Source organism: Gymnoscopelus braueri, assembly GCF_963280865.1.
Source record: "Gymnoscopelus braueri genome assembly, chromosome: 10".
Taxonomy (NCBI): domain Eukaryota; kingdom Metazoa; phylum Chordata; class Actinopteri; order Myctophiformes; family Myctophidae; genus Gymnoscopelus; species Gymnoscopelus braueri.
In genome coordinates, this window is record NC_137611.1 from 55,331,547 (window position 1) to 55,347,243 (window position 15,697).

Genomic DNA, 15,697 nt, shown 5'->3' on the forward strand with positions numbered 1-15,697 from the left:
TAAACAAATGGAATACTTCCGCGGTGGTCTTCTTTTTTGGTTTGCAAACCTGGCTTCCATAGTCCTTGCGTTAGCACCATCTACTGGGAGGTAGATGTAGTGTCCACCCAAAGCAATCCAGATATATATATATATATTTTTTAACCAAAGTAAAAGTAGAAAAAACTAAATATAAAAAGTATAAGGCCTGCATTCAAAATATCACTTGAGTAAAAGTACAAAAGTATTGGCAATGCTTCAAAATATAGTTACATTTACAAAAGTAAAAGTACTCCCCTTTTCAAAAATAGTGGATTTACAAGCTCAAAACTGTGAGCTTGTAGATGGGCTGTTTTATAATAGACTAGTATAGTATAGGGCTTAAGTACATTTACTCAAGTACTGTAGCCTACTAAAGTACAATTTTGGTGTAATTTTTATTCACTTGAGCATGTATTTCCATTTTTTGATCATTTATACTCCTACACTCCACTATCTCTGAGGCACACATTTTACGTTTTACTCCAATTATCGTAAAACAGGCCTAATAGGGGTCTTCAACATTTTTCAGGCCAAGGGTCCCATAGCTGAGACAGATGAAGCAATTGTATACATATTGTATAATTATACACATTGTATAAAATTGTGTTGCAGATTATACGTTTTTATAGATTTCGTAGATTTATATTTTCTATGAATATATTGGATTCATGTTAATGTGTATTTATTTCCAGACATTTAACAACTTAAACCTTCAATACTTAGTAAATTTACCTTTGGCTCTGTACTTGGTCTGCTCTTTTTCCTCTCTACACCAAACCTCTTCGCCAAAAATAGCAGATCTACATGCGCTGCGATGCATTGTGAGCATGTAGATCTGCTATTTTTTGTTATCTGTTCCCACCAGAATAGGGATGCTAAGTGGTTTATGTAAAAATAATAATAATAATAATTTCCTATCACGCAAAGATGTGCCCGCCCCCCTCCCGCCTGTTTTAACTCTGAGGACCCCCTAGGGGGTCTTGGAACCCCTGTTGAAGACCCATGTTTTAAAACATTCAAACTTATTTTCTTTTATATATATTTACATTATTTCAAAACAGATATACCAGACATACCTAATCACTTAAGCCTTGCTTTATAATTCAGAAATAAAAATAACTGATCTACAAGCTCACAGGTGCTGTTTGAAATAAAGGTTGTTAGAGTAGGTAGATCTAGCAACAAAACTGCTAAATTGGCAGCAAGTGGGATCGCAATGTATTGAGAGTGAAACATGTATCTCACTTTACAATTAACATCATCTGGCATTGAAGTCTTGTACCAAATGACACACCACAGTCAAAGTATGAAGACACATTTATTATTATTGTTATTATTATGTAACAGCATATCATAGTAAAACAGACAAACATGGAAAAATAGAACCAGTTTTTTTTTTATTAATAAAAAAAAACACAAAAACATCCCACCACCCAAACCTCCAATGTGTCATTTTGATCAGAGCTTTTCATGTTGTAAAATGCTACAAAATGTCTGACATTTTATAGCGCATGTTTAGTAGTTTGTAAACGTTGCATATTTTCAAGTACACTGAGATAATAAACAAACAAAAAAAAGTATTTCTGGCCCGTGGGCACCACCTAGGCTCTAATGTAGCCTGACATGCATTGCGAGTTCGAGTCCCGTTCCCAACTATCTTTACTGCATGTCTCTCCCCATCTCTCTCTCCCTGTTTCCTGTCCATCTCCACTTTATATAATTCCACTATAAATAAAAGGCAGAAAATACCCCCAAAATATATATAAAAAAAAGGCTTTCTTTTGGTTTGGTCTTTTCAAACAAGATTTCATATTTTTTTTAATGTAGTAATCATGAATGGTTTCTATTCCAGCATGCTAACTTCCCAGGAAGAGAAAGGCTGTAGTCTCTATTAGCTTGGAAATCCCCATCGATGATGTCACTGGTCCTGAACTGTCCACACCCCAACAATGAGACACTGGTCCAATTCCAATGTCCGCCCTAAGCCCTCAAGCCCTGCGCCCTCACAGACTGAAATGACGTCAGCTGGGAAGTGCTTGAGGGCGAGAGGCTGCAAGGGCTACAAATGGTATAAAATGAATGGGACAGCACTTTGAAGATGAGTCCTTCATTCATGACACTTTACATAACTTTTAAAACTCTTACTGTCCGTATTTACAGTCATTGCTTTAAAGGCTGTGATTGTTGATTATCATTATTCTATTTACGATATTCTGTTTGTTTTAATTTGCGTTTAGATTAGTGGTTGTAATATTATTCATTTTAAATTGTATTTCCATATTCTGTATTTACTTTGCTCATTTCTTATCTTGTGTCCCTTATTTTTACTAAATATATATCTTCCATTCCGTCTTCCTTTGAGTACAGTGAGAAAGCACTACTGTTTGTTGATATTCTAACCATGATGCATGACTAATTTGCATACTTAAATGATTGACGTTTGGAGTATTCCTCTCATTCCCCTGGTAACACTATGAACTGTGGGCAATTCCCTTAGCCAAAGTCTGTATCGATGCTGACTTACAAAAAGGGTGCATAAAAAGGGCTCTGCTTGAGCCCTCATTGACTTACCCATTTCAAATGGGACAGCCCTAAAGCCCTCGTGGACTTCACGTGAACGCGCGCCTAAGTCAGTGAGTCTGTAAGGGAGCGAACTGGACCAGTGAGTGGACATCGATGGTGCCATCTTATAATGAGCATTGATTGGCTCAGCAGCAGATTTGAACGGGAAACACATGAAGGTTTCACATATGTTTTCCTGTTCAAATCTGCTGCCGAGCCAATCAAAAAAGAAGCTATGGGAAACTGAACTGGAACAGGAAAAAAGGTACAGTATGCCACACCTTCTGGAAACCTGGGACTACAGTTATGCACCGAGCCAATAGTGTTTACTGTTCAACGGTGTTAAATGATATGGTTTTAGTTGATAGTAAAAACAAAAACCTGTGTCTAACATGTGATCTGCATGTGACATTTAAAAACAGTTAAAGGAGAATTTTGGACTAAAGTTTTCTTACCTTTTCTATGACGTTATGATATCTTAGGATGAATGGTACAGTAGAAAAATTTCATAACTCCACCCCTGAGCCGCCACAGCTTAAAAGGTGCGCGGATAGGCCTTAGGTTAGATCACATATTTTAATAGCTTTTTTTAATTATTTTTTTGGTGAGATCTGACGTTCATAGTGACAGAACACTATGCAACCAAAAAAAAAAAAAAAAAAAAAAACAGAAGTCTCGCTAGACGAGATTGAAATCTCGTCTAGCGAGACTTCTGTTTTTTTTTTTTTTTTGGGGACAGTGTTCTGTCACTATGAACGTCAGATCTCACCAAAAAAAAAGAAAAAAAAAGCTATTAAAATATGTGATCTAACCTAAGGCCTATCCGCGCACCTTTTAAGCTGTGTCATAGAAAAGGTAAGAAAACTTTAGTCCATTAATTCCCTTTAATGCCGTTTGTTAAAACCAGCGTTATTGCGACGCGTCGCTTTGCGTGTCCTTGACGTGATTCTTCGTGTCTGCTCGACCTAACTCTTTGTAGGGTTGGGATCCGGAACCAGATGCAACATTCAAGCAATCGGAATTGGTTCCATCTCATTTGGAACCCGTTTTGGGTTTTTTAAATGAGGCCAATAAGGAAGAGCCGTTTCTCCTGCAGTTCTCATTAATAGCCCAGTGCTGGCTGCAGGTTTTGGCCGGACTTTACACTTGATTTTATTAACTTAGTGAAAATGTTCATAAATACTAGTTTTGACATTCTTCAGTCTTTTTTCAATTATCATGATATGCGTTTAAAAAATTATGGTCTCATTAATGTTAAAATTAATGATTAAGTAGGGTATGTTTCCCCCAGCCCTTGCTGCCCTTCCAGCTAATAGCATTCATTTCCGGTTGCTTTTCGGGACTTGAATTCGCAGAAAAAGGGACTTCAAAACGGGTCTGTAGAAACCAATGGGGCTCCCTTCGTCCATATTTCTTTTACAGTCTATGATCCCAAACCCTACTCTTCGTGTGCCTCGATGTGCCTCTTCACGTGTCTGCTCCACGTGCCTCGTTGCGTATCCTTGACATGAGTCATGTGTCTCAGCGTGACCTTTCGCGTGTCTCGACGTGACTCTTCGCGCGCCTCTTCACGTCTCTTCGACATTCTCGACGTGACTCTTTTTGCGTGTGTGTGCTCAACGTGACCGTTTGTGTCGTCTCAAAGTTAAGTGACTCTTCCCGTGCGTCAGCGCGACTCTTTGCGTGCCTCGTCGTTGCCGTGACTCTTCATGTGCCTCCTCAGCGAGTAGGTGTCGGCGAAACACTTGCGGCACTGCTGGCAGCGGTTGGGGCTGTCCTCCGTGTGGTTCTTCATGTGGTATTTCAGCGGCGTGCTCAGGGGGAAGCCCTTCCCGCAGATGGGACAGGTGTACGGCTTCTCCCCCGTGTGCGTCCGCATGTGGATCTTCATGTCCGAGCTGTTGGGAGAATAAAGTCGTCACGATCGTGAATTTTTTACTTAATTGTTTCATTATCAATTGCCACGCGAATAAGTGCGATAAAAAGGATTCAATTATAATTATTGTTTGCCTTTTAAGGCTTTGTGAATAAAAATTTCACAGAGCAGATATGACAAATAACTTAAAAGAGTAGTTCACCTAAAAAAATCTTATTTTCTATCAATTACACACCACATAAAGCCTTGAATGCATGGAGATTTTTTCTTTTTTTTTGTCGGATTCCTAAGCCAATAATTTGATGACGACCGATGACGACCGTCTCCTATTGACTGATGACCCGTCATCAAATTATTGGCTCAGGAATGCGACAAAAAGAATCTCCATGAATTCAAGGCTTCATGGGGTGTGTAATTGATAGAAAATTATATTTTTTCTGGGTGAACTACTCCAATCAAAAATAAATAAAGTACTGAACAGGCTAAATTGAATGATTTTTTATTTCTACATTTCTAAAGACATAGTGGATTTCCACTATCTTTGAAAAGGTTTGAAAATGTAAGAAAAAAATCATTTATCTCAAATAATTGCGACCAGGCGATTACGTAACGATGGAGACGTGCCTGTTGGTGAAGCCTTTGAAGCAGAACTGGCAGCTGTAGGGTTTTTCTCCGGAGTGCGTGCGGGAGTGTCGGATCATGGACGACGCGATGTTGAAGCATTTCCCGCACACGCTGCAGCGGTACGGCTTCTCGCCCGTGTGCGTCCGCATGTGGATCTCCATGTTTCCCTTGCGGCTGAAGCCTTTCCCACACACCTGCAGGCAAAAAGAAATATGACATTTTTTGGAGATAATTAAAAGACGCATGTGTCATAATACAAATACGTCTCTGTCGAGTGGAAAACCTCACATGCTTAAAACGGTTACTTTTCAGGATTCACATTCAAATTAGTCCACTGGCAATACGTACAAGACATGTGGTTGTGGTGAAACACCACAGAAATGTGGCGTGACAGCACATGTCTCTCCTGTCTCTGTCTGCCTGCATGCCTGTCTGCCTGTCTTACCTTGCAGGTGAAGGGTTTCTCTCCGGTGTGACAGCGCATGTGGACAGACAGGTCAACCTGTCTCCTGAAGGTCTTCCCGCAGCACTCACACACGTGCACTTTGACGTGCGTCTGAAGGTGCTCCAACAGACACTCCCTGGTTAGATTGGAGAAGAAAAAATAATACAATATACAGTACATGCTAAGCTTAACCACTTTAACCCCAGGAGCGTTGGGAGGGAGGAGTAGGATGGAGGCTCTACGTCCTCCCGGTGTGGGCTCCTCACTGGCAGGTGAGCCAGTTGGATACAACAGCAGTGAGAATAGACACAATGTGTGTGGGGAGGAATTAATTGGCATAGTGACAAAAAATGGGGAGAAGAGGGTGTAAAAGCAACAAAAGAAAAAGAGAGAAGAGTTCAAATTTATAATAGAACTGATAGACTTGACATTCTACAGGAAAGATGTTTTCCCTACCAGTGGTTCATCTGCTATTTTTGAATTTAAAAACAATCTTGAAAGTATTGGAAAATGTTGCATAGTTTTGCATTTTTAAACACAAATCTTCTCTTCTGGGGGTCCCTGGCACAAAACATTTTCCGATGGGGGACCTCGGCAAAATAAATATCAATTTGGGGGTCCTTGACATGAAAAAGTTTGAGAACCACTGCCCTATACTACAGTATATATAGTGGTTCTCAACCTTTTCAGGCCGCAACGCCCAAAAAGTATCATATTTGAACCGGGGACCCCCCACCCTGACAAGCACTTGGAATGTAGGAGTTGAGGCATTCCATTATGTTTGACTCGGTTCCACAGATAAATATTGTGCAAATAGCAGATCTGCTATTTTCACAATATTTGCATCTTTCTTATATCATATGACAATTTGGCCAATGTTTGACCAGTTTTTATTGTATAGTTTGATTACTTTTGATGCAGTAATGGTCTTTTTTCTTTTTTTGATATAAAGCACCTACCTGGAGACCCCCCAAAATCATGGGTTGAGGGTTGAGAACCCCTGCCCTATACGACTCTTGAGACGGCAAGGTGGAACGGGGGGTGTGCATGTCACTGACCTGGTGGGCAGCAGTTTGCCACAGATGCCGCACACGCAGTGCTCGTCGTCGGCGTGGACTTCGGCGTGGTTCATCAGAGAGCCGCGGTAGCTGAACGACATGCCGCACACCTTACACAGGCACGGCGCCGTCGCACCACCGTCCGCCCCTAGCTCCGCCTCCGCGTCCGTGTAGGGCTGTCAACCAGCGTGACATGTTAGATCAGTAGTTCTTAAAGGGGGGGGGGGGGGGGGGGGGGAGCTCCCGGGGGCTCCCCCAGCATAATTAGTTAATATATAGCGTCACAATCATTTTAACCACTTACCATATTTTATACCTTGGCTATACAAAAAATAGCAGATATACAAGCTTGTAGCGCGTCACTTTGAGCCGCACTATGAGCTTGTATATCAGCAAAAAAAAAAATTAATCTGCTAAATTTGTGCAAATCTTTGAATATAAATGATATATTTTTTAGAACATTTTAACTCAATTCTTTGCTTCTGGGGGTCCCTGGCACAACATATGTTTGAGATTGGGGTCAGCGGCCAAATACATCAATTTGGGGGTCCTTGACTTGAAAAAGTTTGAGAACCACTGTGTTAGATGACTATATATAGTCACAATTTGACCCCATTTCCACGCCTACAGCAATCATACGGTGCAATAATGAGGCTCTTACTTCAGTGTGCTATGCCCCGAGGGTTAGAGTCAGTTAGGTTAGCCAAAAAATTAAGGTTTTTCAGGCCATGTACCCCTTAGCTGAAAGAGAGATGAAGGAGGGACCCCGTACTCCTATTGTATACATTTTTCATAGATTCCATAGATACTATAGCCTAATAGACTTGTTTCACAGCACTATCATCAGTGTTGATTCAAGTTCATGTGTATTTTCCGACTTTTAACCCACTTAAACCCTCGATATTTAGTAAACTTGACCTTTGACCCTTGAATAGCCGAAATTTAGTGACAGGCGTACCTCTGTGAAGGTTTGGAAGTCGGCGGGGAGGCAAAGCACAGCTGTAACCGCTGCACGGCAGGGCTCCGTAGAGGTACAGGGAACAGCGTCCTCCGGTGGCGGTGTGGTGTATTGCGTCTCTGTGTCGGGGAGGGACGCAGGCTCCGGGTACAGCTGCTCGCTCTTACAGACAGGACTGTAGATGAACTTAATGACCTCTGTGTCCTTCTCATGTCTCTGAGGCGGAGCTGAAACATATTGGAAAAACAACAACATGATGATATATATATATTTTTTCCAGTGTTAATCTTGACAGCAAATTTTGATTTTGTTTAGTCATAGTCTTTTGAATACAATTTCATTTAGTTTTAGTCCTATTTTAGTCATCTGAAAAGGTTTAGTTTTAGTCTAGCTTTAGTCGACTAAAGATCATAAGATTCTAGTTTATTCACTTGGTTGTATGCTGAAAATAGCCTATCTACAAGCTCACAACGCGTCACTATTTTCAGAGCACAAACCCTACACAGCCAAAGTGCAGTAACTACGTTTTTGGACACACCGACTTATTTGTGTATCCCAAAGGTCAAATTTGCCTTTGTGATTTTGGGGGATAAACAATGACCTCAAGAACAGATACACAATTAGTGTAATATCACTTGGCTGATCAGTTGAAACACTTTTAAACCCATTTATCAGTTCATTTTTGTATTTGAACTTTATTTACGTTTTCATTTTCTATTAAGAAGTACTCCATTTGGATTTTGGAACCCCCTCAAGGAACCCTGAGGGTCCCTGGACTCCACTATGAGAACCACTGACTCACATTGACAGAAAGTTGGTCATAACATGACAGTGGTGGATTTTTATGAAACTGAAGCTTTTATCAGAGTTTATATCATCGTTTAATACATACTGAACTGACCTGAACTGAACTGCATTTCTTCATTTTGGTTCTTTATGTTAATATGATTATGTATGCCCATTATCCATGCCCATTGGTTTAAGTTATGAGAAGTATTTTGTACCGGAAACTATTAGTTAAATGCCCGGAACCCTTTATATGGTGTCGTTTCCTTGAGACCCACAAGTGTGCAACACCAGCACTTCCGCTCATTCCGAGCGTTTGTTTGAACGTGTGGCAGGACAGAGAAAAGTTAGTTTGTTCCGGAATTGTGTCATCAAGTCAATATTATGATGGTTTGAATATTGGGTTAATTGTATTGATTTTATTGCAGTTTGTGTTGCTGTGAGTCTGTTCGTCTGCACTTGGACTCATTCCCTTTTTTGGTCTATAGAGCGTGCCAAAAATCCTGAAGGGGGCGTCAACAAGTGTCTTTTGGTAGCTGCGGACATCTTTGAGGGGTAAAAACCAGGTTGACTTAACATTGCCCAATGCAGGGTCCCCACACATTTTTAGCAATGAATTTCCAAAACTTTTCCAAAACTTTTCCAGAATATTTAGCCCAATTTCCAGGCCTATATAACAATCATTCAGCGCAATAATGTGTCTCTTACTCCTATGTACAATGCCCAAAGATAGGCAGTGTAGCAAAAATATAATATAGAATGGTACAATTCCATTCAAATTTTAGTGCAAAATTAGGGCATAGCTCACTGGAATACAAGACTCATTATATGGCATCCGTATGACTTATTTTTTTTAAATAATATTGCCTTGCATTTGCCCCATTTATGAATTTAAAAGTAATGAAGGATGCAAGGATGTTTTAAATTACACTTTTGTTGTAGGTTTTCCTATGTTTTTCCTATTAAGTTTTCAACAAGAGGATACTGTCAGACACGAGGAGGGATGAACATAATTATGTAAAACAAATCAAGAGTGGTAAACTTAAAGTGACATTTATTTTAGGAACAGTACAGTATCCGGCTAAGATTTGTGGCATAACTTGAAGCCAGCTCTATTCGGGTCCTCTTCTCGCTTTACCGAGTCTTTAAACTTTTAATTTGTATTAAACAAACATTTCCCTGGCATTGTGATCATACTACTAGTTCAACCGATATATTTTAACTGCGTTCGTTTACGCTTCACCGACTATTCACATGTTGCTCGCAATTGTTTGTTGGGACAGCAAACACACAACCTGCACAAGTTGCCAGGTTGGTGTCACGTGACAAACGAACAGCTCTACAAGGTAACTACTCATCACGCTGCAGCACGTTGTGAGCTTGTAGCTCTGTTCTTTTTATCACGTGACACCAACATGGCACCCTATGCAGTGCAACCTAACAATTGAGACATACATTAGGCTGCCATCACACAGCCCGTTCGGCGAAAAACTACTTATGTTACATATTTCGTGTAATGTTATACATGTTTATGAAAATGTTTTGTGTTAACAAAATCAATAGCCAAAAACAACGCATAGCCAAATATTTTTCCAGGACCCTTGATAAATTCCAGGACCTTTGATCAATTCCAAACCTTTTCCAGTACTGGATTTTTAATTTTTTTATTTCAAAATATTTCCAGGAATTTCATGACCGTGGGGACCCTGTCAATGCCACGCCCAATGCCTCGCCCCCGCATCCTGATTTGCCCCTTCTGCTGGTGACGACACGTTGGCACGCTTAATATGCAGCCAGCAAGGTATGCTTGTTTTTTTTGTATTTGCTTTTGTTTCACATTTGTTTATTTGTACAATGTTTGTTATGTTTCTGTTGTTAATACTAGCGTTCTTTGTTTATTCTTAATTTTATGTAGTTCGACGTTGGTTGGTTATGTGTGCCAGTAAGAGAGCAAATAAATCCATCAGTATGCAGAACCACTGTGTCGTTTATGACAACTGGAGGGAGTGACAGAAGGAATTGCAACTTAGAGGCTGGGGTACCCTCTACGTCTAAGCTGTTTGCGGCTAATGACGATGTTGAAGCCGTATATTGTACAGTCCTACCCTGAGGTTCAGAGTCTTCAGACCCAGCACTCCATTCATCCTCCTGTTCCTCTTTAATGGATGGTTCTGGTCTGGGGAGCGCTTCCTCTGGGTCACTGATGTTGTGGTTTTCTTTGGGTGAATCGTCACATGATTCTTCTAGAACCAGCCCTGTGAAACGCTGTAGCGACACGTCTACGGAGGAGACACAGATCAACAACAACAACAATGACATAAACAACAAAACATCAACAAATACATCAACAATGACACAAACAACAAAAACACAAAAAGGTTGAACAAACTTTGAGACCTGGAAGATAAACCGCAGCTGACTCAGCACATTGAGTTTACATCCTATAGCCCAGAGGGACGTCCGGTTGGTCTCCCGCTGTGATTGATTGATTGATTAGATGTATTAGATATTCATTGTTGATCCCGCAGAGAAATTCAGTTGCCAGAGTTCTGTAATGTGTTGAACGGATACTGTATTCTACTGTTATCGGTGTATTCTTCCCTCACTGTCACTGTACGATACTGTACTGATGCATACTGTTAGTACGGTAAATCAGAGTCAGTATCAGTACAGTATTGTCCTTAGAATGAATGTTACTCCAGAGTTAAATGTGTGAGATGTTACTGTATGTACAGTACAATGACTGAACGGATGCTAACAATGTACCTCATTGTTCATGACTGATTAATGGGGGTCGACGACATTGAAAAGGACTTGAGAATCACTGTTTTCAGAGAATGTACAATTCTTCAACACAAGAAGAGGCAAATCCTGGGTTAAATTGAACTATTCTTTTCTTCTTCTTGTGTAATATCGTTGTTTTTTCCCCTTGTCATTATAGCCAACACATATTTTTAAATAACAGATCTACCTAAAAGCTCACAACATATTCACAATGCATCATGAGCTTGTGGATAGGTTTTTAGCCATTAAAAAAATGCGATTATTCGATTATTAGCCTATTAATAAAAATAATCAATAGTTGCAGCTCTAAAATGGAAGGGTCCATAAATGTGATATTTAATATTATTTTACAGTGTGGGTAGTAGTAGGTATGGGAAATGGATCACAAATTGATTATGTCAGTAAAAAAGAGAAAACAAATAAATAAATAACCAAACAATGTAGATATTTCACGGAGACATTAAAAACACAACATAAAACGATCCATAATAAAGTGCACAGTTGTTGTACCTGATGTAGTGTGTAAGTGCAGGTCCATCTGTGGAGTGATCTCTCGGTATAGATCTTGCTCATATTCCAGGAGGATCTTCTCCACCAGGGAACAGATCTCCTCGGCCACCTGCGTCAGCCTCTCACTGACCACCACCTTCAACATGTGCATCTTAGCGGACATTATGACGTTTTAATAAACCTTGCTAATGTTTCATAAACACAGAAACTCACGTTACAAACTACAACATCAGCATCTTTTCACTTCTACAAGGCGAAATGAACTAGTTCCGGGGTCTGGTTTCCTTGTCTTTTCAAAATAAAATACTACTTGCTGGAGCGACGGTGTCGAACTAGGCTGAGCTCGTTTCTCATCCGGTCGGAGCGGAAGTAACTTTACGTCATCGGGTGGCCGGAACCAGCAACCAGAACCTCTGGTGCCGTGCAGCTCCAAAATGATTCCCCTTGTTTAAAATTTTGTTTAGTTTGGTACTTTGGTATAATCGTTTCGTTTCTTTTGGTATGGTAATGGTTTGATATATCCATCTTTTATCCATTTTGTATCGCGACTAGCGAGACTAAACCATGGACAAAACCAATTGATTCCCATTATGGGGAACAAAAACAATGCAACGCCAACCGGAACCCACCCCCGGAACACCATGTTTTCAAACTCATGAAAAAGTCTAAGGATGGTCTAGTTTAGAGAAACTATTGGTTCTTTTCGAGTATCATAATTGCACTTTTTCAAAACTTTTCAAAAATAGCAGATGTACAAGCTGTGAGCTTGTATGTTTCTGCTATTTTTAAATAGCCAACACATAAAATATGGATGAAGTGGTTAAAATGAGTGCTATGAGTGCTGATACTATTAATACATGAGAACCAATGATTTACTGCACTTTTAATCTGTCTTGTTTTTCATTAAAATGATCATAAAAACAAGAATGTATAGCTACAATTTATGTTCTATGCAATATATTTCATAGCAACATGAAAGTTCAAGTGATTCCAGTATTATTGCAATCTTAAGAGCTGTCAGTATATTTAGATGATTATGGAGATAACATTGTTATTCACCATGGGATAACATGACAGTTTGATATGGTCCCATGCATACCTGTACATCACAGTCATACAGACCCGTGCAAATGCTACATTTTCAAACACAATTCAAGGTAAAATTCATAGAAGTATTTCTACTGTTTTAAGTTAACTCTTACCCTGCCAGAGTTTTTTCAGAACAGTCTGTAGCCTCTGCCAGGGTTTTGACCGATTTTGGTACCTTTTCGCATAGCCACAAAATATTTTTCTCAAGTATGATTGATCCCCAGAAAATTTCTAATCACAGATGAGATTCAGGTGTGGTTTCACAAATGTCAACGAGGTCAATTTGACCTTGTTGTCATGTGTTGTTTGATGTTTGAAAATAGCTCAAAACCAGTAGTTTCAAACCAAAAAACATTGTGAATTGTTTGTCCGTTTCAATTTTAACATCGAAGTGGATGGAGCAGCAAATCTTTGGAAATTGTTATCTCCTTATTCGTTTGGAATATCGAAAAGGTGTCAATACTAAATAATTAGAGAATCTTTTTAGAATTTTTTTTTCTTTAAAAAAACGTTTTTTTTTTTTTTTTTTTTTCCAGGACGTTTTTAAACGTCTTTGGCAGGCAACAGCTAATTTCTCAAAGACGTTTATAAACGTCTTTGGCAGTTATAGAGATTGAGGAATTCATTACATGTTGAGAAAATGCACTTTAATTTTAAAGTTTTAAATGTAAAAAAAAACAAGATTACATGAGCACAACTCATGAAAAAAGTCTAAGACCCTGGTATAGTTTAGTGAACAAACTATTGGTTCTTTTTGAGCACAAGAATTAAGTGAAACGTGCGATGTAACATATTTCGGTAACACTTACTTAAAGGTGGGGTCTATAATGCATCATAATGCACTTATAAGACTTCATAATGTGCGTTATAAATGCTTATAATCATGTATGGCAACTTAATGTCATAATGCATTATAAGCTCAGCGGAACAGCACATTCTAATTCCCATGTAACACTTTACTTAAAGGTTGGGTCTATAATGCATTAGAATTGTATACAAAATGCATTTTAATGCGCTTATAAGGCTGATTCATAACACTTTCATAATTATACAACTTATAACAGAGACACTTTTATAACTAAACTGACTGAGTTATGCATATAATGCATAATACATATAATGCATTATAAATGCATGTATTATGCATTATATGCATTATATACATAATGCATTATACACTCAAGCTCAATGTGCACGTGTTACCCATATTTCCATTTCATATGGAGGAAGCTCAAGACAGGAAAAGTTCCAAGTATGCAGATCTGGTTGCTTGAATGTCGGAGGAATGGGTGGAAGGCCCGCTGTGGGCCTGTTGAAGTGGGCTGCAGGGGCTTCTAAATTTTCCAAACACTTTTGAGATTTTTCAAAACATTTTAAAATTGACGCGCTGTGACAAATTGACGCGCTGTGAGCTTGTATACCTGCAATTTGTTAATAGCCAAAGTATAAAATATGGATAAAGTTACAATGATCGTGGATGCTATATTAAACAAATGTTGCTGGGGACCTCCTGGAACCTCCCCAAGGACCCCTGGGGGTCCCCAGACCCCACTTTGAGAACCAATGCCATAACTCCGTTATTCATCCCCTGGGTCACGGATGTATTCAATTTTTTTTTTTTTTTCAAACTACACAGGTTCTGGATTTGTTTCCATATACACTACGGCTCTGTTTCACGTAAGGTTCTCAAAACCTCATTTGGTCCCTGCTCAGGAAGTGCTACTAACCCGGAATTATGGGAAGAACTCACAGCAGATCTACAAGCTCACACACACTGTGTGAGTGGGACAGATGTCATTGACATCCTCTCTCTGCGTTTCCGCTGGGCGGTCCTCCATTCCCTGCGGATCTTCTCTTGAGCCTCGGCGCTCATGGTCTTGACTGACAGGTGGTCTCTGTGCCCGGTGGCCTTTCTCTTCTGGTATCTGAGGAGGACAGAGTCATTGATTGGTTGATTGAATACTTTATTAGTCAATAATGTAAACAGCACGTGGCAGACGTTAAGGCTAAAAGGATAACACAAAAAAGTCCTGGGGGACTTGTTTCCATTGTGGTCCTATGTATTCAATTCCTCAACATAGCATATAACACAATAATACATGTCATCAACAAATAAAAAACGCTATATGTACCAAGGAGAAAAGGGACAAACGGAGGCAGTGAATGACACCTCCTTTCTTTTTTTTTTAAACATCTGTTTATTGTAGTTTTTTCCTCTCACACAGGTGTTTTTCAGATATTGAAAACAGGATTTGCACAGATAAAATAAATACAAGACACAAAATATATGAAATAAGAAATACAAAACAACATGAAACCAAACAAAAGCAAACATAACAGAACAATCACATAGACAACTTAACTAAATAAAACGACATACAAGAAACATGAGGCTGATGAAGGTACACACCCAGAGGGCAAAACGAACAGCATCACAATCTGTATAATAAATGGGCATACAACAGGTACTACCCAGGGGGGCAACACAACATTATATTCACTCAATTCAACTCGTCAAGCAGCCCAAGTATAGGTGCCCAAATCTTCTGATTTAGGGGCTCCCTATCAGAAAGGTGCAACACTCCTCCCAGCTCCTTTAGCCACATATTGATTGTCGGGGGTTTCTCCGATTTCCAGGCCTGGAGAATTAACTTCCTGGCTAGCAGGGTGGATATTATGATGGCCTGGTTTTCATATTTATTGTGAACCATTCCTGGTTCCACAATTCCAAAAAGAGCGGTCAACGGGCCGGGGGAAAGACTCTTTTATAAGCTTTGGAAAGAAAATCGAACAGCTGACTCCAGAAGTTTTGCAGTTTATGGCATGTAATGAATTGGTGAGACAGAGTTCCCTGTTCAATAGAGCACTTCCCACACATGGGAGAAGAGTTGGGAAAAATCGTATTCAATTTAGTTGGGGAGAAATGTAGCCTGTGAACAATCTTTAATTGTATTAAAGAGTGTCTGACATTAATTGAGCTGCGG

The 15,697-nt window shown here is 39.6% G+C and overlaps 1 protein-coding gene across 1 annotated transcript; it reads right to left on the bottom strand.

The window, feature by feature from the left end:
• Positions 1 to 3,416: 3,416 nt before the first annotated feature.
• Positions 3,417 to 11,862, bottom strand: LOC308093312 (uncharacterized protein). Its single transcript, XM_080439642.1, has 7 exons — positions 11,625 to 11,862; positions 10,436 to 10,609; positions 7,545 to 7,771; positions 6,587 to 6,762; positions 5,529 to 5,664; positions 5,084 to 5,277; positions 3,417 to 4,481 (listed from the first exon to the last, which is right to left on the bottom strand). Exons 1-7 carry the CDS (start codon positions 11,785 to 11,787, stop codon positions 4,250 to 4,252), a joined length of 1,302 nt encoding a protein of 433 aa, XP_080295768.1. The 5' UTR covers positions 11,788 to 11,862; the 3' UTR covers positions 3,417 to 4,249.
• Positions 11,863 to 15,697: the final 3,835 nt, after the last annotated feature.